The sequence below is a fragment of the Solanum lycopersicum genome, chromosome 1, assembly GCF_036512215.1.
Source record: "Solanum lycopersicum chromosome 1, SLM_r2.1".
Classification (NCBI taxonomy): Eukaryota; Viridiplantae; Streptophyta; class Magnoliopsida; order Solanales; family Solanaceae; genus Solanum; species Solanum lycopersicum.
Window position 1 is genome coordinate 91,916,245 of NC_090800.1, and position 20,997 is coordinate 91,937,241.

General features: G+C 34.2%; 2 protein-coding genes across 3 annotated transcripts; both read left to right on the plus strand.

Annotated features, from left to right (window-relative positions):
* Window positions 1-1,416: 1,416 nt before the first annotated feature.
* On the plus strand, window positions 1,417-14,979 carry LOC101250549 (presequence protease 1, chloroplastic/mitochondrial-like). Of its 2 annotated transcripts, XM_010316967.4 has the most exons (20): window positions 1,417-1,822; window positions 1,901-2,084; window positions 2,508-2,682; window positions 2,767-2,899; window positions 3,094-3,164; window positions 3,893-3,976; window positions 6,268-6,358; window positions 7,376-7,896; window positions 8,012-8,176; window positions 8,261-8,479; window positions 8,569-8,696; window positions 9,459-9,648; window positions 10,866-10,949; window positions 11,047-11,144; window positions 11,354-11,618; window positions 11,710-11,872; window positions 11,958-12,138; window positions 13,189-13,260; window positions 14,027-14,198; window positions 14,617-14,979. In XM_010316967.4, the coding sequence occupies exons 1-19, from the start codon at window positions 1,570-1,572 to the stop codon at window positions 14,166-14,168; spliced, it is 3,219 nt and encodes a 1,072-aa protein (XP_010315269.2). In that variant the 5' UTR covers window positions 1,417-1,569; the 3' UTR covers window positions 14,169-14,198; window positions 14,617-14,979. The 2 variants fall into 2 exon arrangements, with proteins under 2 accessions (XP_010315269.2, XP_004230817.2); XM_004230769.5 differs by lacking the exon at window positions 14,617-14,979 and having other exon boundaries at window positions 14,027-14,520.
* Window positions 14,980-18,234: 3,255 nt separating this feature from the next.
* Window positions 18,235-19,899, plus strand: LOC101250843 (cyclin-dependent kinase inhibitor 7). The gene is made up of 4 exons (XM_004230770.5): window positions 18,235-18,638; window positions 18,767-18,816; window positions 19,053-19,268; window positions 19,398-19,899. The coding sequence occupies exons 1-4, from the start codon at window positions 18,321-18,323 to the stop codon at window positions 19,480-19,482; spliced, it is 669 nt and encodes a 222-aa protein (XP_004230818.1). The 5' UTR covers window positions 18,235-18,320; the 3' UTR covers window positions 19,483-19,899.
* The last annotated feature ends 1,098 nt before the right edge of the window (window positions 19,900-20,997 follow it).

Genomic DNA, 20,997 nt, shown 5'->3' on the forward strand with positions numbered 1-20,997 from the left:
CAAATATGCTATAAACTTAAAAGAAGCCAAGGGAGGTGGAGAAGCCCAAAGGGATGACCTTATTTGAATTGATAGGAGAAGTCCAGAGCACAAAACTCCAAAAATAAAAATTAAATCATATTGACTCACTACATTTGCTTGTATTAAAAAAATAAGGGATAACTGATTAATTATATATAATAGCAAACTAATAACCTAAAATCAATGGAGTAGCTACGATTTGATTTAATTGTGCTCCATGGCAAATGTTAGCCAAAGTTTGTTAGTCTCTCCCAAAAATCTCGCTCGCCACTCTCCCATTCTCGCTCTCCACTCTCCTTCTGCTCGCTTTATGCACAGAAGTATAAATTGTGTTTCTGTTTTGTATAAAGCGAGAGAAAATTATATATACACATGCAAAAACATACATCTTCGTGCTATACACTTAATTATACAATTTACAAACATTTTACTTCAATTTAATTGTAGATAAATGCAAATTTTATACAAATATTGCAACGAAAAAGGCGAACGAATTATACAATTTTCTCTCGATATACAACAAAAGTGTATAAATTGTGTTTCTGTTTTTGTATAAAGCGAGAGAAAAACATATATCTTCTTCCTATACACTTATAATTATGCAATATACATACATTTTACTTCGATTCAATTGTATGCAAAACAAATTTTATACAAATATTGCAGCGAAATAGGCAGCGAATTATACAATTATGCATTATACAATTGCAGTGAAATATGATAGCGAATTATACAATTGCAGCGAAATAGGCCAGCAAATTATACAATTTAGGCCAACGAATTATACAATTGTATATGTATAACGAATTATACAGTTTTGGTTTGCTATGGAGCGTAATTATGCAAACTTTGCTATAACATATAAATATGAATTTTTTGTTTGCTATATATGAAAGTTGCCCAAAAAATAAATATAAATATTTAATTATATTGTTCTAAAATAGCATAATCTAGATTTTTTTTAAAATCACAATCAATAAGGGAAAAGTGTGATATTCAAGTAGGAGGATAACAAATTCCTTGAATTCATAAATAACCTAAATAAGTTTAAAACAACATATACTGAGGAAGAAACATCTTACTAAAATGTTATACTATATAAATATATTTAAATATTTATTATTTAATTCGATATATAACTTAATTTTATTTTTTTTAATAATAAAATCTTTAAAAGATATTATTCAAATTTAGATATATAATGGGTTTATCTCTCCATTTTTTACAATTTTTTTTTAATCAATCAATGTAAAACTAAGTACCTTAATTTTGACTAGAAATTTGGATAAAATTAACCATAAAATTTTATGCTTCTTTTAATTATTTTCCTCTAATTTGGGAGGTAGAGAAGGTTGCAAAATGGCTTAATAACTCTCCACAAAAATAATTTTGTGCAAACACGAAAATTTGGAAATAACCAAAATTCATTTTAGACCGTTCACTACTAAAACCCCCTTTGATATTTCTATATAGTATATCGTTCTGACCATAAACCCCATCTTCTTCTTCACACACTTCCTTTCTTTTATCTTTCTCCGCAAGACATCAATGGAGAGAGCGGTGCTTCTTCGCTCTCTATCTTCTACTTCCACTCTCGCTTTCTCTAGAATCTTCTCACGCTCTTCACACAGATTCGCTTCTTACTCAGCTAGACGACACCGTTTACTCCAGAATCTTCAACGCCGGCGTTCACTTGTTCGGAGTAACGTTCGCGGAATATCATCTTCAATCAACTTGAAAAGACAGTTTTACCCTTTATCTGTTCGAGCTATCGCTACTTCTTCCCCTCAATCATCTCAAGGTGATGAATACACCATTGCTATCTTCTAATTTGACTCTTTCTTGTCTAATTTTGAGTCTTTCTTGTTTTAATTTTCAGAGTTTCTTGGTGCTGATGATGAAGTTGCGGAGAAATTCGGGTTCGAGAAAGTGTCTGAGCAGTTTATTGATGAGTGTAAATCTAAAGCTGTATTGTATAAACACAAGAAAACAGGCGCTGAAGTAATGTCGGTTTCCAATGACGATGAGAATAAAGTTTTCGGTGTTGTCTTCCGGACACCTCCGTAAGTTTCTCTTCTCGTATTATAGTGTGCTTATAAGGACAACTTATCTATTAATGCGGCTAATGAGTTCTTGATTTGTTAGAGTTTCAATGTGGCTGATGTGTTATTGATTTTTTACATCTAATCTGTTTCTTGGTAAGTTCTTGATTTATGAAATAAAAAAGACAAAGACAGAGCTACTTGCCAATGGAAATCAAGATTTTGATAAATTTCGCTGATGAGTTATTGATAAATTCTTGCTATGTTACGCGAACAATCTGTTTCTTGATTAGTTCTTTATTCGTTTGAGTAATGAAATCAAGAAAGACAAAGAAGGAGTTACTTGTCAAATGGAAATCAAGATTTTGATAATACTACTAACTTCTGTTTTGCTTTATGGAAAACAAGTAACAGCCCTTGCCTGAAAACTTAATTTTAATGCAGGAAAGATTCTACTGGAATTCCTCACATATTAGAACATAGTGTACTGTGCGGTTCAAGAAAGTATCCCCTGAAAGAACCATTTGTTGAACTGTTGAAGGGAAGCTTGAACACTTTTCTGAATGCTTTCACATATCCAGATAGGACATGTTATCCTGTGGCGTCCACAAATACAAAGGTTATGACAACATCACGTGTTGAATATTATTATGGAACTACAAGTTTGCCATCTAATACATTCTTATTTATCTCTTCTAAACAGGATTTCTACAACCTGGTTGATGTGTACTTAGATGCTGTCTTTTTCCCTAAATGTGTGGAGGATTTCCAAACATTTCAACAAGAGGGTTGGCATTATGAACTGAATGACCCCTCAGATGAAATTACTTTTAAAGGTTCCCCCATAAGCCTCTTGAGTCATTTTTTTTTTCTGTTTCTTTCTTGTGATAACTTCTTTTTCTTGTGTTTATATTGATATTCTGCAGCAGCTTCTTCCAACAATTCTTTTTGTCTTTTTCTTTAATCCCAATGGATAGTGGTGCATCCACAGCTTGTCCTTGCATATCTAAAAGTTTTTATAAAACTTCAGGGGTTGTGTTCAATGAGATGAAGGGAGTTTATTCTCAGCCTGATAATCTACTGGGACGAACTTCTCAGCAGGTATGGATGCCACACTTAAGATAGTCATCAAACATTTGTATAAGGGCTGACAAGCTGATAAATTGTTGAAGTATTCTTATATCTTTGCGAGTATGTGGGTTGATTGTTATTGCTGAGTGTTTTTATTAGATATAACAATTTTTATTGATCGGATATAATTAATGAAATTAGCTGTAGAAGTGCTATCAATTAATAAACTCCAATTTTTAACTGATTCAATAATTTAAAATCCTGCCGGATCCTGATTAAAAGGTGCGCACGGGATTAGTGAATATCTTATCACATATCAAGCTTGTAATCATATAGATGCTAACCAGGTTTATTGCATAAAGACCAAAAAGTAGTTTAGTGCATGAGCTCAACAAATAAGGTGGACTCAGAAGGATTTAAGAACAGTGAATAACTGTATGTATTAAAAGAAATATTTTGTGCATTTTACAAGGTGAGTACTTTGTTTTATATTATATTTACTTAAAGCAAATTTAATGCTTGGAAAGTAAGTTCTGGAATTCTAAGTCTTGTGTCAATTCAAAGAGAACATCATAAAGCTGTGTACAGTGTAAATGGCTAATACTTCATGTAAGGGATTTGTAATTTGATGCTGCCAATACACTTCAGATATTTCTTTACTCAATAGCTCAATTCATGTGTTTCTTCCACAAAATAGAAGTGGTGCTATATTTTTACCAACTATTGTTTACTTAAGTAGTGACTTATGTCTTCTACAGGCGCTTTTTCCTGATAATACCTATGGTGTTGACAGTGGTGGTGACCCACGAGTGATTCCTAGCCTTTCTTTTGAGGATTTTAAGGTTGGTAGTCTCTTTCCCATTAGTTTTGCTTGTTCTTCAAGGATTGTGAACTTCAAAATATTCAGATCACTTATAAAAAAGAACTTCAAAGCATTCACACGTTTTTGTTATTACAATCATACAATGCTAATCTTTCTTCATGACATGATTATGTCAATTCTTGGATTCTTCCCATTTTCGTTTCGTAGTATTTCCCAATGTTTCTTGTCATGCTTGTTGTGAGGGTGTTTAGTTGAATTTGGATGTTATTGAAAACTGTGGGCCAGAGTTGTTTGTGGTTGTATTACTTGCTTCATGTATACAGTAGCTTCATTGATGTTTTATAACTTATAAGTGCACCTGTATTTTCAACTGCGAAGAGAGAACTTGAGCTGCTACCTTTTGGTGCCTGATAAATCATATCTTATCTGGTTAACTGTCATATTGTAGCTGCCGAAGTACGCTAGAAGCTAGAGTTATGATGTTCAATGATTCTCTCTTGCTTACAAGTTATGTAGAAGTTTGTATATGCTCCATGCACATCAAATGGCTTGTGAATTGTCATCATTCTATAATCAAGTTGTGCAGATGTGGCTGTTCTTTATCATATTGTTTTCATCTTGTTTTCATGGGTTTTGAACACATTAGAATCTAGGGTCTGCGGGCTTTAATCTTCAAGGTGAGAAACCATAAGCTTCTCAAATGAAGTGTGCTTAGCAACATGATTTGGGCCATACAAGGTCGAGATATCACACAAATATTTATCGAGGCTTTTAGAAGGATCACAGTTTGTAAAGGCGTGCAGAAACCTTGATATAAGGCATAGAAAAAGCTGGATGTTTTGCTTCAGTAAGGTAGCGCTTCACTACAAGCATTAAGGTGAACCGGTGTGTGTCTACAAATGCTAGATAGCTAATCTATGGACCCTGCATTGAGATGGATTAATATACTTATTCTTGATCAAAGTTATGAAAAAATTGCTAGAGATATTAAAAGTTATTATAAGATATCTAGCCACTACATTTGAATAGAGGTTAAAACTATTTGTTTCTGTAAGTTACAAAAATTAAAGTGGTTTTGAGTTTAACATGGTTTTACTTCACATGTTTTACACAAGTAGTAGCTTTGTAGATTCTTTGTCCATATGGTCGTCTTTTTTACAGTTTTTTCTAAGAATGGTAACAATGCTGTTTTTAACTTTTTATTATAGTTGGTTCTAGCATTGTGTGTGTGGTTGTGTGTATGTTTTGTTCGTGTACACCTTCTTCACTAACACGACTTTTGCCAATTACCAGACTAATACTAGCTAACCTGTTGGTGCTTCCACGCTTTGCTTTTGACAGCACCTAGAAGGACATATGAAATCATGGTTTTTAGTGTAAGATGTCAGTACTTGGGTATCAGGAAGAATACCTTGGCCATTGTAGTGATTCCATTGTCTTAAATTAATCCTGGTCTAAAAGGTTACGTTGATTTTTTTTTTTTTTTGAAATGGTTGCAAGTTTTGTTGATTGCTAGAATGTTAAGTTTCAATGTTAAATTGTTAAGTTATAATATATGAAGAGTTAAGTTCTTAAGTTGGAGATTGTGCTGCATGGACAATATTATATGTATTATGTTCGGCCACCAATACATAGATGTTTTGTATTCAATTAAAATCTTCTTTTCTCTCATACACATAGTATTAGAATTTCTTCAATCTTTGTAGAGATTTGAGTAGCTTCAGCTATCACTAAACGGTCTTACACTACTTGTTGGCTGAAGTCTTACCTCCCTTTCTCTTTCTGGTGGCTTATTTGATGGCATCTCACCTCTTCATTCGTGTCCATTCCTTCTGATCATTTTTAAGACATTAACCTTCCATTAGATTTCGATAACCAAGGTTTTTCCTGGAAGGTTCTGATGGTGACTTTCACCACAGTTTTCATCATTTATTGTGGTGAATATTTTGGTGTTCATGTATAAATGTTAAGTTAAATTATTGGATGAGTTAAGTCCTTTAATTGGATGTTGTTACACATTGGAAAAATATCGTGTATTGTAACCGAGCCGTATATATAGTTGCTTTGAAGAGTCAAAAAGAAAAGAAGATGCATAATGAGACAACTGCAATTTGAAACTATGCATATCTACTGAATAGGTTAGTGATGCATCAATATTTCTTAAAATATTTCAAGCTACACCTATTACTTGGTAATGCTGGCAAAAGGGAGAGTAGTCGTGACTAATTAACTAACATGTATGTCTGCCACTAAGAGTTAATTCCTTAGCCTCTTAGTGTGACTGGTATTTTCTGTTCTATATTTTTGCAGGAGTTCCACAGAAAATTTTACCATCCTAGCAATGCAAGAATATGGTTTTATGGAGACGATGACCCAAATGAACGTCTGCGGATCTTAAGTGGTACTTACTCGTTTGCCTCTTACAATTTCAAATGAACATGAACAGTGTTAATTGTTGTGGTTTGCCTATACTAGGAATCCTTGTTGAGCAGTGGTTTGGCTCGGATATTCATTACTCTCATGTACTTTTTAGATGTGTTAAAGGACACATGGATATTACAAAATCGTTGAAATTCCAATCTCAGAAACTTTACATACACCTATCAGAGGCCTCATTTTATTCTAATTTTTTTGCACATAGCTCAACAGTATATGGACATCATTACACAAAATTTTAAAAATTTGGGGGACATGACATGTTTTACATTATTTATTTTGTGTGTCATTTCTAGTACAATCAAGATTAACAAGGACACATTGGAAGAAGCATTTGTGACTTCCAAGGTAATGAAAAGCATGTTCCCAATCTTCTATCTAGTTATTATGTGCCCCATTGTTAACTGTGTCCTTGGTTTTTTCCCTCTATTTTATCCCCAGATGTTATTTTGGTAGTGCCTATCATCAGACCCCTATGTGGTCAGGGATTGTTTCCATGTTTTCCTTTGATTTGAGTCATTAAATTTGCAAAAAAAGTATAATTGCTATGTCGCAGGTTCGCTTTCTGTACCTTTTTTTTGGAGCTTATATTCATGTACTTATCCAACTTTTGTTCTTTGTTCTCGGTCGGTTTTGAACAATATACTGGCTGTCAAAAATCCCGGGAGTTCTTCGAAAGTTAAATTAACAGGAAATAGAAATAGAAATAAATAAGTATAACATGCAAATATGCACCCAAATTTGTGAATGTCTACATTGTATCCAGCTGTATTTGTTCTATCCAGTAATGACTTCAGTTTATATTAGAACCCTGAAGCTTAACATGCATAAATATGCACACAAATTTGTGAATGTCTACATGGTGTCCAGCTGTATTTGTTCTATCCAGTAATGGCTTCAGTTTATATTAGAACCCTGAAGCTTGTCATGAAAACTGGTGCATCTCATGTTCCTATCAAATAATGTGTGTAATTACGTGCAGAGTATTTGAACATGTTTGATGCTAGTTCAGCTCCACACGAATCAAGAGTTGAACCACAAAGACTATTCTCGGAGCCGGTCAGGATTGTAGAAAAATATCCCGTTGGGGAAGATGGGGACCTGAAAAAGAAGCACATGGTGTGCGTTAATTGGCTGCTATCTGACAAGCCACTGGATTTGGAAACTGAGCTTGCCCTAGGATTTCTGGATCATCTGCTTTTGGGAACTCCAGCTTCTCCCTTGAGGAAGATCTTGCTAGAAAGTGGTTTAGGAGATGCTATTGTTGGTGGAGGGATTGAGGATGAGCTCCTTCAGCCTCAGTTTAGCATTGGGTTGAAGGGTGTCTCAGAAGAGAACATTCAAAAGGTTGAAGAATTGATTATGAGCACCCTACAAGGCTTAGCTGAGAAAGGTTTTGATTCGGATGCCGTGGAGGCATCAATGAACACAATTGAATTTTCTCTTAGAGAAAATAACACTGGCTCATTCCCACGTGGTTTAGCATTGATGCTCCGCTCCATTGTACGATAGAACTTTGATTAGTCTATCATTTGTCTTGATTCTCATCACTTGCATTTTCTTTTCCCTTCTTTTGTAATGGATGTTTTTTTTTTTTTCATTTTGATGTTTCTTCTAGGGGAAATGGGTTTATGACATGGATCCATTTGAACCACTGAAGTATCAGAAGCCTTTGGAGGCCCTGAAAGCCAGAATAGCTAAGGAAGGCTCCAAAGCTGTTTTTGCTCCTTTAATGGACCAATACATTTTGAGGAATCCACACCGTGTAACGGTTGAGATGCAGGTTATTATCGTTAATTCTAATTTTGTTTCTTTGAAAAGATATGTGCTTTTGGTGTCTGTTAAATATGATTGTTCTTTTCTTCAGCCTGACCCAGAGAAGGCATCTCGTGAAGAACAAATAGAAAAGGAAACACTGGATAAAGTTAAAGCAAGCATGACCCAAGAGGATCTTGCTGAACTGGCTCGAGCAACACATGAGCTACGGTTAAAGCAAGAAACTCCTGACCCGCCAGAAGCTCTAAAGAGTGTTCCCAGCCTCTCTCTACAAGATATTCCTCGAGAACCTGTCCTAGTTCCAACTGAGGTAATCACAACTTACCCTGTTCTTTTCTTTTCTTTAATTCGGTTAAATTAGATTCCATTTTAGAGCATCTTGTTTGACCTTTTATGTAGATTGGAGACATCAATGGGGTAAAAGTTTTGAAGCACGACCTCTTCACAAACGATGTTCTTTATGCTGAAGTTGTCTTCAACTTGAGCTCATTGAAGCAAGAGCTGCTACCATTAGTCCCACTTTTCTGGTAATATGTTTCGCTGAACTGCTTAGTTATTAATGTTTCTATTACAGTGACGGCTCTTGTTCTCTAAAAGGAAAGGATAAAGAGATTTTCTAATAGGGTGGTGAAACAAACAGTGGAAATAAATGAACTTAGAATTTATAGGTATGGCATAGTAAAAGTTACACTCATGAAGATCCTCACTGGATCAGTAGTTGCGGTCTCATATTCTTTTGATATGTTATTTGAACTTGATGATTGTATATTGTATAGGCTTCATTGGTCCTTGAGTTGAAGGGAGATGCATCAAGTTTCTATCAGAAGCCATTGCTATCTTCAAGCATTATAGTGGTCCTTGTTCTGATAAAACCCAAGTCTTGTTTGCCTTCTCTCTTCTCGAGACTTTGTTCAGTAGATCGGTAGTGGGTTTTCCCATCCTTCTGTCTATCCCTGTTTGTTCATGAGGTCTCCAGTTTCTTGCCTGCATTATTTGAAACTTTTGTATCATATTCATATCTCTCTAGAATACGCTTTGTGGTTCTCAGAAGTGTGTTTAGGTAGCTTTTTTTAACTTTAGAAATTTTTGACATTGTGCGATTGAAAGGACTAGCTGTAGCTGATGATGGTGAAGCTCAACTTGAGGAGGAGCAGGGTTATGATGACCTAGTAGGCCGATGCATCTTTTAACCTTTGGGGTTGTGTAAAACCATTCCTAGCTTTTTATAGTGAGATGTGAGTTCATGAATCGAAGATTATTTGATTCTGATGTGCAAAATTTCTTGACAGTCAGTCTCTGCTGGAGATGGGCACAAAGGATTTAGACTTTGTGCAGTTGAACCAGTTAATTGGAAGGAAAACTGGAGGGCTATCAGTCTATCCTTTCACCTCATCCGTGCATGGCAAGGTGGAGCCATGTAGCAAGATAATAGTTCGAGGCAAAGCCATGTCACAACGTACAGAAGATTTATTTTACTTGGTAAATCAGTTTTTTGGTAATTTATAGCTTTAAAATGATCATCTTCCACTCTATAGCAAGCATGATGTGATGTAATTGTATGTGAATAGGGGTGGTAATTTTATGTTTCAAGGTCTTTGTTGTGATGACATTTGGAGCCAATGAACTGTCAAAGTTGTCTTAAAATTTAACAGGAAAAGGTGTTTGTTATGTTTTACTGTTTTTGGCATACAAGTAGGCTTTCCTCAAAATGATCAGGTTTGTGTAGATTTCCATATAGTGGGTATGACTCAGTACAGTTTGTGTAGATTTTCATTTAGTGGTTTAAGGACTGTATAAGGTAAGTTTTAGATTGAGAGTGCTTAGTTGGCTAGTAAAGTGATGGTGTGTGTTGTCCATAAACTTGTGCCGAGCATGTTGCTATATGGAACTATTGGCCTTCGACAAACTCCAGACTCTATTCCTTAATTTATTTCCTTCCTTCAAGGAAGCTAAGTTATTAATGCATTTTTCCGACATGATATAAACTTACTTATCCCTTTGCCTTTTTTTGAAAAATTTAGAGTCATTATAAACTTGTGCCGAGCATGTTGCTATGTGGAACTATTGGCCTTTGATGAACTCCAGACTCTATTCCTCAATTTGTTTCCTTCACTTCAAGGAAGCTAAATGAATTATGCATCTTGCCAACATGATATAACCTTACTTATCCCTTTGCATTTTCTGATATATTTAGAGTCTCCTATTGGTTCAATTTATGAGTTCTACCTTGGATAAATTAAAGAGGAGATGAGGGCCATATTAAGCTCTAGAGACATACTTTCCTTACTTTCAAGTCTTGGATTTAAACCTTGATTTTGAGCAAAGCATCATATTTCTCATACCAGCATAGGAAGGAAGACAATATCATAAAATCATAGTTGCAACCTGGACGGAGATTTCATGTAAATCTTGCTTGTATTTGGACCTCTTAATCATATTTATAAAGTATCGAACATGATTATACGATTTCCTTTGACATACAGTATCTGGTATATGGATTTGTTTGGTAGAAATTAGTCCCAAGTCTACTAATGGATCTTGTCAATCATGCCAACTATACTGAATGTAAGGTAGTATGAACCATTTTCTCGCTATGAGCTGATGCTCTGACTTGGTGGTAGTAGATATCTATGAAGCTTGTAATTTGTCTAGCCATTTTCTTATTGATAAGACCTTGTCAATTTGTTTCTTGTTAGATCAACCGCGTTCTTCAAGATGTCCAGCTTGATGACCAAAAGCGTTTCAAGCAGTTCGTTTCTCAAAGCAGATCGAGAATGGAGGTATACATACATGCAGTCTTGGAACAGTAAGAGCTATTGTAAATGAATGTGCATGGTGTATAATCTAACTTTTTCTCTCGTGAACTTTTGGTTCTAGAATCGTCTAAGAGGCAGTGGCCATAGCGTTGCTGCTGCAAGGATGGGTGCTAAGCTTAACGTTGCAGGGTGGATATCTGAACAAATGGGTGGTGTTAGGTTAGATGACTTTGTCCCTTTAATATTTATGACTTTGCCCCAATGATGGTTGTTGGACAAAATTTTCAATCTTCAATGGGCCTATCCCTCTGGATACCTACGTATTGATCCTGATTGGCCAGCTTTGGCTGATATAGAAAAAGGAGAATGTAAATATTTGAACAGCATAATTTACCCGTTCCCCTCTTTCTTTGTGTGTGCGCGCGCAGCTACTTGGAATTTCTGAAGGTTCTTGAAGACCAAGTTGAGAAGGATTGGTCCCAAATATCATCATCCCTTGAGGAGATCCGAAAATCTTTACTTTCCAAGAATGGGTGTCTGATAAATTTGACAGCTGATGGGAAGAATCTCAACAACGTGGAGAAACATATTCGCAAATTTCTTGATTTGCTTCCAAGCACATCTCTAGTGGAGCCAGCTGCTTGGAATGCACAGTTGTCTCGCTCAAATGAAGCTTTTGTTGTTCCTACTCAGGTTAGCTGTCTCCTAAAGATTTGTTGTTCGACCTTAACACTATCTCACTGTCGAAATTTAGCTGATGATTTTGAGGGGATACTTCTTATAGGTGAATTATGTTGGAAAAGCAGCTAATCTGTATGAAGCTGGTTATGAGCTTAAAGGCAGTGCTTATGTTATTTCTAATTATACAAGTAATACATGGCTCTGGGATCGTGTACGTGTTAGTGGTGGAGCTTATGGAGGATTTTGTAGTTTTGACTCCCATTCAGGTACGGTTTTGTGTTCATCTTATCTGAAGATGTACTTCCAGGTCCAAAGTCTCTCTAGCTAACATCTTAGATTTTGGCTCATCAGGGGTATTCTCATTTTTATCCTACCGAGACCCAAATTTATTGAAGACACTTGATGTGTATGACGGAACCAGTAGTTTCCTTAAAGAACTTGAAATGGATAATGATGCACTCACAAAGGCAATTATTGGGACTATTGGAGATGTAGATTCTTACCAGTTGCCTGATGCCAAAGGGTACAGTAGGTAAGTGGATGACCAGTCCTATTCTGTGCTCTCATATTACTCTCCGAGTGCAAGAACATCTTCCTATGCTTCCATTCTCTAATTATCAATTCGCTAGGCTAGATCATTTCAATTAAAATTTCTTTTTGTTTTTGTTAATATTGAACCTGATTCTGTATTTACCTTAGTACTGATGGAGTGCGTTGGGAAGGGTTCTTTTAATTCCGTAAATGTTAGGTGTTCTGTTTGGTAGTACACACAAAATATCTTGTCAATGTTTTTTCTTCACGACGCCCTTATTGTAGGCCTGCATTTTGTGTTTTCTCAGATTAGTTAGGCTTGATCTGTTTTTAATTTGTTAAAGTGGTCTATAGAACTGTTAATACGGAGGCAAAAAAAAATATTTTGAACTACCAAAATTATGAGTAGTTGGCTTTGGTTTGAGGATAATAAATTTTTCTTTTCTATAGGGATTTGATAATCAGCTTATTGTTTATTTGCAATTGCAAAAATCAATATCCATTGGAATCCATTGATAACGATTGCCATGAGTTAACTTATAGGAACAATTGGAGTTCAGTTGGTTACATGCAAGATAATAATTGAAGAAGTGCAAATTATACAATTTTTTTTTTTTTTTTTCATTTTTATAGGGCTATACGGACCTATTAGTCACATTTTCATATTCCAATGAACGTAATCCATTTGTTATTATTCTCAAAGGATAAGATTATTCTCTTTACCAAACACATGAGGATCAATTTCACATATAATTTAGAAAAATCGTTGTATTTTACTATGACTTTGCTTACTATTACTTTATTTTCTTGATTTAAATCTTTTGACTTTTAGGATTGGATTTCAAGTTAGTAATTTCTTCTTTATCCTTTCTTCATCTAAATATGCCAATGTCCAACTGTTTGTCAATCTATAATCTCTGGAGGAAAGAGTAATAGTTTGACCTTATAGTCTGTCCAGTCTGTGTGCTAATTGAGAATATTCTTGACATTGCTCATGGTATAATGTTCTCTGGTTTGTATTGAATCTAATGATGTTCACTCATGCTCTCAGTTTATTACGATATTTACTGGGAGTAACAGATGAAGAAAGACAAAGGAGACGTGAGGAGATATTATCAACAAGGTAAAAGTGTTGAACCTTTCTGTATTTAGTTTAAATATTGATCTATAATACGTAATAAGTGAGTGCAAGTAACGTTAAGTACATAATTTTCTAGCAACAGCAAATGCCATAGCCACCTCTTTCCTCTTGGCTGATATGCTTGAGTTCTCTTTTTAGATATAACATAGTTTTAAATTTAAGTGCAATTTTGTTTCCATGATATGGTATGACATGTGTGTAACTGGTGTCTCTGGCTGATATGTATGCATTTTCTATTTTAGATCTAAACGTAGAGCCAAATTCATCTGAATTTTGTTTTCATATATGGTATGACACATCACACATGTATAGTTTGGTGCTTTTCTATGCAGCACTGCTCAGCTGCTGAAATGATCTATTATATCATGAACTAGCGTGGTCCATTTGATAATATTACTACTATTTGTTGGCTGTTGAGTAAACTTACCCCAATTTGATATGCTGTTATGTTGTTTCATTTTCACTTGATAAGCCCCTGTTACTTTATGACAAAAATGTTCCATGTTAAAGTTAGGGATGATGAGATCATTTAACTTGTAAATTATTGAAGTATACTAAAACATAGATCAGCAATGCAAGACAACTCTTAGTCTAGATCAGCATAGAATGCAAAGAAAGATCAATATAGAACATGTTGAAAATTAGTAATCAAATTTGCAATTATATACCTGTTGTGCATAAGCAGTTTCACATTCTTCCATATGAGTTGTATTAACTTATACTAATCATGCTTCTTTTCCGTCAATAGTCTGGAAGATTTCAGGAAATTTGGAGACGTCATGGAGGCAGTTAAAGATAAAGGGGTGGTTGTTGCTGTAGCATCACCAGATGATGTTGAGGCAGCCAACAAGGAGCGTTCTAACTTCTTGGAAGTCAAGAAAGCACTCTGATTCTGATCAAGTCTTTCTCGGAAAATGCTTGTATGCATTATTTGCTGTTAGAATCCTCAATCCCGTATTAAACAAAAGGAAGCCAAGAAGGGGAAAAAAAAGACTAGAGAATCAGGAAGAATACCAATTCTTTTTTCTTGAGAACATAGTTAGCTTTACAGAAGCTTTGTAAGGCAAAAAAATCAGTTTTTAAGTTTAAGAAAAAAGTCTCAAGATTACAGTTTTTTAACCGATCAATTTATCTGCTTTTAAGTTTAAGAAAAAAGTCTCAAGATACTTGTTGTTTTGCAATGGTATAATTAACCTTTATAAGTTAGAAAGAAACTATGTCAGTGAATTTGTTTTACATTTAGCCATTGTTTGGTCTGTGTGATAAGTGGTACAGTTTAGCTCAGCTGGATATTAATAGACCCCAATGGGTTTTTAACTCATTTCAATCTTTTTACAGGTAGAATATGGGTTTATTATTGGCGAGTCAAAAATCGATTGGAATTGCTATTGCAAATGCTCGGTGGTTGTTTGGTTGCAAATACGTTATCTTGGGATAAGTTATTTCAGGACGGTCAAATCGGTTGTAATTGCTATTGCAAACGCCCGGTGGTTGTTTGGTTGGAATTAGGTTATTCAAGAATAAGTTATTTCAAGTCAGCCTAATACCTCTAACCAAATGCAAGACAATATAATCTTGCATTTTATTTTTCTTGACTATTATATCTAATAATTAATACCTCCTATCGAACGACTCCTAAGGATGTAGAATTTCCAACCATAATTGTTCTCTAATAATACTTACAAGGCATTTCTACTTCAACTTAGCTTAATTGTACTATTTCTAACTGCTTGAAACCCTGAGTATTAGCATATGTCACGCTTTCAGAGTCTCTTTGTACCTGACATTCCTTCAGCAATAAAACTTCTAAAAGTTTGGCTCATGTTGTTTAATTTGATAAAGGAAGAAGGTTAGAGTAGGTAAAACACTAGTCAATTTGGAAGGAGTACTCATTGTTTGAGCATAAATTTTCATGTTATGTTGTAGCTCAATATTAGTATATAGCAAAATATTTGTGAATTGTTACATCCATTCTTGGGTAGTAAAAAGATGAGGTGGTCCTCCACATATGGCATGTGGAGACAACTAGTTAAAAAATAGATGTAAAGAGACATTTACCCTTGTTTTTAGGGGGCCTTGTCTCTCTACACATAACTCCTTTGATATGTGCCACACCCCTTAACTTATCAATATTGGGGAATCCTATGTGCCTTCCAATCTACTACAAATTTTAAGAAGTATAAATGGAAAGGTGTAAGGTTGAAATGGGCCATTGATGTTTGCGTTAAGGCATCTATCTATAACTAACTCGATACACATTTATATAACTTAATAGTTGTCTTACATGAGGATTGTTAGGCACTCTTTTTCCCTTTCTGTTAAAGACTCCTAATTAACTTATTTACCAATTTATATGATAGCTAAGTATCTATGTTGATAGGACGTGTGTAAGCTGATCTTAGTCACGATTATAAAAATTATTTTATAAAATGGACACGTGAAATAATTTTTTGATTTGCTTAAGTTAATTTGAGTCGAATATCTTTTGAAAACAGACTTTCTATCTCCACGTGATAGTGGTAAAATCTACATACATGATGCGTACTCAGACCACACCGGTGAGATTCCCTTGTAATTGTTGAGTACTCGAGTTACATATCTACTAGATATTTTTTTATATATATATATAAAAAAATGTAGTGAGAAGTGCTTTTTACTTCTATTTTTCTTTATTTATTTCTCCCTATTTAATTTCTCGAATTGGATACCTTCAAATTAAACATTCAATAGCGTACGTCCTTATGGTTCTTTATGTTTTTGTTATGTTATGTCGTAGTACTATAAGTAATTGAAGATTTAAAAATTGAAAAAATAAGTTTGGAGTGTAAGTCAATAAGGAGAGTTAATTTATCCATTTTACACATATTGTCCTATACCAAAATTAATTTAGTGCCATAACATATATGAATCGTGCATGGATGGAGACTTTTTGACAAACCTAATAACCTAACCTATTTGCCATATTATAAATTCAAACTTATTATAATGTACCTACGTACTTGCCTTAATCCCATGACATCCGGTTAAGAGTTTTTTTAAAAATTACATTTCTACCTCTCGTCTAACTTGAATTATTTATACATTGTTATCGATATATTGAAAGATCGTGGAGGAGCTAAGAAATCTGTATCATATCGCATACTCTAATATTTTTTATAGGAAAATGATAAGTTAAAAAATAGAATAGGATTATTAAGTAATAAACAAAGAAAAAAAATGAGGTAATAATGCAACTATGCACCAAATCAATTGCTAAATAATGAGTTTTTTTGTCGTTACATAATAATGAATTTAATAATTAATAAATAACAATCAAACTCAATATTATATTTAATATAACATTACAATATGATAAAATAGAATATTTTCTACGGTAATACATGGTGCCAATTTACATGAACAAAATTACTTTCACAATTATGAGAGAAAATTTTTATTTATCCCATATGTTAAAAAAATTTAATAAGGCTTACTCAAAAAAGTAAAAAAGAAGAGCTACTTTTATTTAAGCGAAATCAATCCTATAACGTAATAAAATCGATCCTATAACGTGAGAATCTCTTAAAAAAGAAACATAAGATGGCCCAAAAACTTGAATAAATGAAAAAAAAAATTCGATTCTTGCAAGTATGTATGAATCATCCAACAACTCTCCAGTATTTAAAGCTGATAATTGTTTTTTGTCGTTATGTTAAAATTTTTTTTATTGGATATAGTATAAGAAAATAAGATTTGGTATAGGAGGAGGATTTCCAAAATTGAAGTATTCTAAAGTATTCCATTATTAGAAAATGTCATTTATCGACACTCCTTGTATTCTTTTATTTAATCCTTAGAGTATGAATATTCACATTTATATAACTCCATTTTATTTTTTTTAAATAAAAAAATGATATAGAAGTTTCTTCTGTTATACATTAGCACAAGATTTCCAGAAGGAACAATTTTGGAACTTAGCACATCTTTTAGAGAGTTTGAATTTTGTGTGTCATCAACTTCCAAATTAATTCCCCCTCTTGAAAATTGTGATGGCATGTATGTATTCTATTATTTGGACCAAACAAGAACTAAACATAAAATAATTATATTATTGTAGCCTCCAATAATTATTTTAATACTATAATCTACTTATATTTTATCTTTATTAAATTTCACTATATAATTATATTGTAAATGAACATAAGTTTCTAAATTGTCTAAATGACTAATTTATTAAGTATCTTATGTTCTCTAATATTATATGACAACTTTCAAATTTTAAAATTTAGATAAGTCTGGCTTTGACATAATTTCTTTTGGATTGTAAATTATTATGACACCGATACTTTTTAATTTTCACATTTTATTTATAAATAATTAAAGATTTCATGCTTGTAAATAAATTGTCCTCTGGAAATTTTAATCTTGTCACGATAAAAAGAGGGGGAAAAATCCATCAAACATAACTAAGTACTTTGAAATAGTACTTTGAGACTCAAAAAAACAAGTAGAAGTTGAAAAGAAAGAAAACTAATTTTTCTTTTAAAAACTAAAAAAATAGAGTTGATGAACAAAGCACTGTTTGCTTTTTACCAGAAAGGCATTTTGGAAACAATTTGCATGAATTTATTTGTACGGTTCGGTTCTGCCTAATTGTAACCAACTTTCTAACCCGACTCGGTTAACTCCCGGTTACTACAACCGGCATCACCCGGTTAATTTGCTTCCTTACGTGTCAATCCCTGATTCGTCTATCTCTCGGTAATCATTCTCATATGAAACGGCCAGATCTTCTTAACGGCATTGCCATGTGCTTCTGCTGTCACCGTTAACGGAGCTAGGACCACATGTTTCTCTTCCCGTAACCGCCTAATTTAATCTCCACCGTTGATTAAATCTATCTACTTTTGAATTTCCTAATTTACCCCTACTCTGCTTTCTAACTAATTTCAGCTGTCACTGCTAGTTGAAAGAGACGGAAAGAGACTGTTACTTTTTCATTCCAAGGTAAATTCATATTTTTTATATACTCATATTTATTCATTCTAATGTAATGTAAATACATGAAAGCTACCATGGGAGAGTTTCTTAAGAAATGCGAGAAAATCAATGGTGGGATGAAGGTGACGGAGCTTGGAAATGGAGGTTTGAGAATAAGAGATAATGATGTGGAGGAGGAGGTTACGAGTAATTGTTCTATGAGCTATTCAACTAAGAGAAGAAAATTTGGTTCTGTTACAGACGTTGATTTTAGTGAGAATTCAGCTTCGCCGGCTACATCTGTAACGTCTGTTCATATTCCGACGAATTCGCAGTGTTCGAGTTGTTACGAGTCTGGTGAAGTTATGATGAAGAGTATTTTGAAATCGTTAGATCTGAAGGTGAGGTTAAATGCAAGAATGCATTTACTTCAAATTTATTGTTTATTTAAATAATCGCTTTTCTTATATGCCATAACTGCTTGAATAAATTCAAAAGATATTCGGGTTTAAAATTTGAATTGTGGCAGGCCGAGAAATTCGGAACGGACAATTCTGCTTCTTTTAACGGCGGTTTCAGGTAAACATTACGTTGTTATACGTTTCTTCTTCTTTCAGAATTTGAAGTGATAAATTGCTCTTTGGCTGTGAGTGTCTCTTCATTCTCCAACTGGAAACCATAACTCCATTATTTTTCTGAGTTCATTTCATCTTCTATATAATTGTTATTTTTACGTGTGTTTAGATGTAGAGAAAAGCGTTTCTGTTTATCTATTTTTTTTTATCGTTGATTTCTCAATTTTCTTTTTGGAGCAGTGAAAATTTCAAGCCAATTGATCAACCGAATCCACCTAGTGAGCATTGCGGAGACTCGGAAGATATGGAGTCATCATCCACGACAACCAAAAAATCATCTTCGTCTGCCAGTGCTCCCAGGAAACAGCTGTCTGCGTCGAAGGTTCCACCAGAAGCAGAGATCGAAGAATTCTTTTCAGCAGCGGAAAAGCGCGAACAAAAAAGATTCGCAGAAAAGTAAGTGCTAAAAGCTTGGGTGCGCATGATAAGTAAACATACACTGCACAGGCTCATTTTAGTGTGACCCAAAAAAAGGTGAAAAAAAAGGATATGCTAGTAATGATTTCCTTGTAATGGTGCTTGCAGGTACAATTACGATATCGTGAAGGACGCTCCCTTAGAGGGACGTTACCAGTGGGTTAGTTTGAAGCCTCGAAGAATAAATGAATGAAGAAAAATAGAGATGAGAGTACAATTGCTGAAGGGGCGGAATCCAATTCTCTGATCCTTTTAAATTTCTTTCCATTTCTAGTTTTAGATCAGCATTACTATTTACTGTTTCAGCTTAGTTTAGCTTTATCGGTGTACAGCCATTCGTCTTTCCATATTTGTGTAAAGAAGCTATTTATGTGAAGCCTTGTTGGTTTTAGTAGTGCTATAACTGAACCTTGTTTCTGCAATTTTGCAACCTTCCTCATGAATAGGAACTATCTGCATTAAAAAATGTGTGCTGTTTGGTTCTGTTTTTGGATGGTAAAAAGTACACTGAGACTGACTGTGCGAGCCAGTGATTATCTATCTGTGTTGGGCAGGAAAAGATGGTGACCGATCTGGAATTTCAATTTGAATACATAAACTATAAAAATTAGCATTGTTGTGTTGTCTGCCCACTTTGTTTGTTTTATTTGGGCGTTTTTTTGGCTTTATTTTAAGGGGAAAGGATAACAAATTTGTGTAAATGTTGAATGCCTGTGCTTTTTTTTTTTTTTCCTCTTGTTGGAAGTGCGAATTGAATTGTCTTTTTTACTTTTTTTGGTTGGAGAAGGAAGAGCGCGTCTTTCATGGAAATGTGGGCATGCATATGACTATTGGTTGGACTTTAGTGGATCGATCCATTTAAAGATTTTTGTCATTTATTTTTTCTGAAGAGATGGGCATACTATTTTAAAGGAAAGAAGTAAATGATATTTGCCCACCGGCCACAAAAATATGAATATGTCTGGTTTGCTAAACTTGCTAGTTGGTGGAGTGGGGATCTAGTTAATTTCATAGATATTTTGTCTTGTAATCTTGAATATCTCCAAGTATTTAGCTTTGTTTTACTCTAGAAATATAGTAGTTGGAAAAGACAGTTAAAAAGGACATAGTCAACTGTTAGAACATTTTATTGGGAGATCAAAACTGGTAAGGTACAAAACAAAACAGAGAAAATTTTCCAAGAATAGAGAAAGGCGGAAGCTAGTTTATAGAACTAATTGGGTTCACTGTTTGGCTTGCTGCTGATCTGTGTGATTGTTGGCATAAAGTTTTTTTATTCTTTTTCAAAAGAGACTCCATATAAGGAAAAAGGAAGAAAAATGTGGGAAGAAGTACAGAAAGCAAATGTATGTATGTACCTTTCCATGGGACCCTTGTGTCAAGCAAGAAAAATCCACCAATCACATGTGAAGTGTACCTTGTTTAACAAAATACATGAACCAATATTCTTGAAACTATTTTTGTAATTAGACTTGGTAGCATTATCACAAATTTGAATTACTAGTGTAGGGGGAGGTGTGCACGTGCCGTGGAGGAGTGGGGGTGAGCTGACTTCCATGTGCTTTGGATCTGATGCATTCAAAATAGAGAGGGAATGTTGTTAGTATAATAATATTGGATCAATCAAATAATAAGAAGGTTGGTTAAACAGTTTAGTTTCGAATTTCTCACTTTAGTATGATCATAAAAATGGATTTCAGTGCTGATG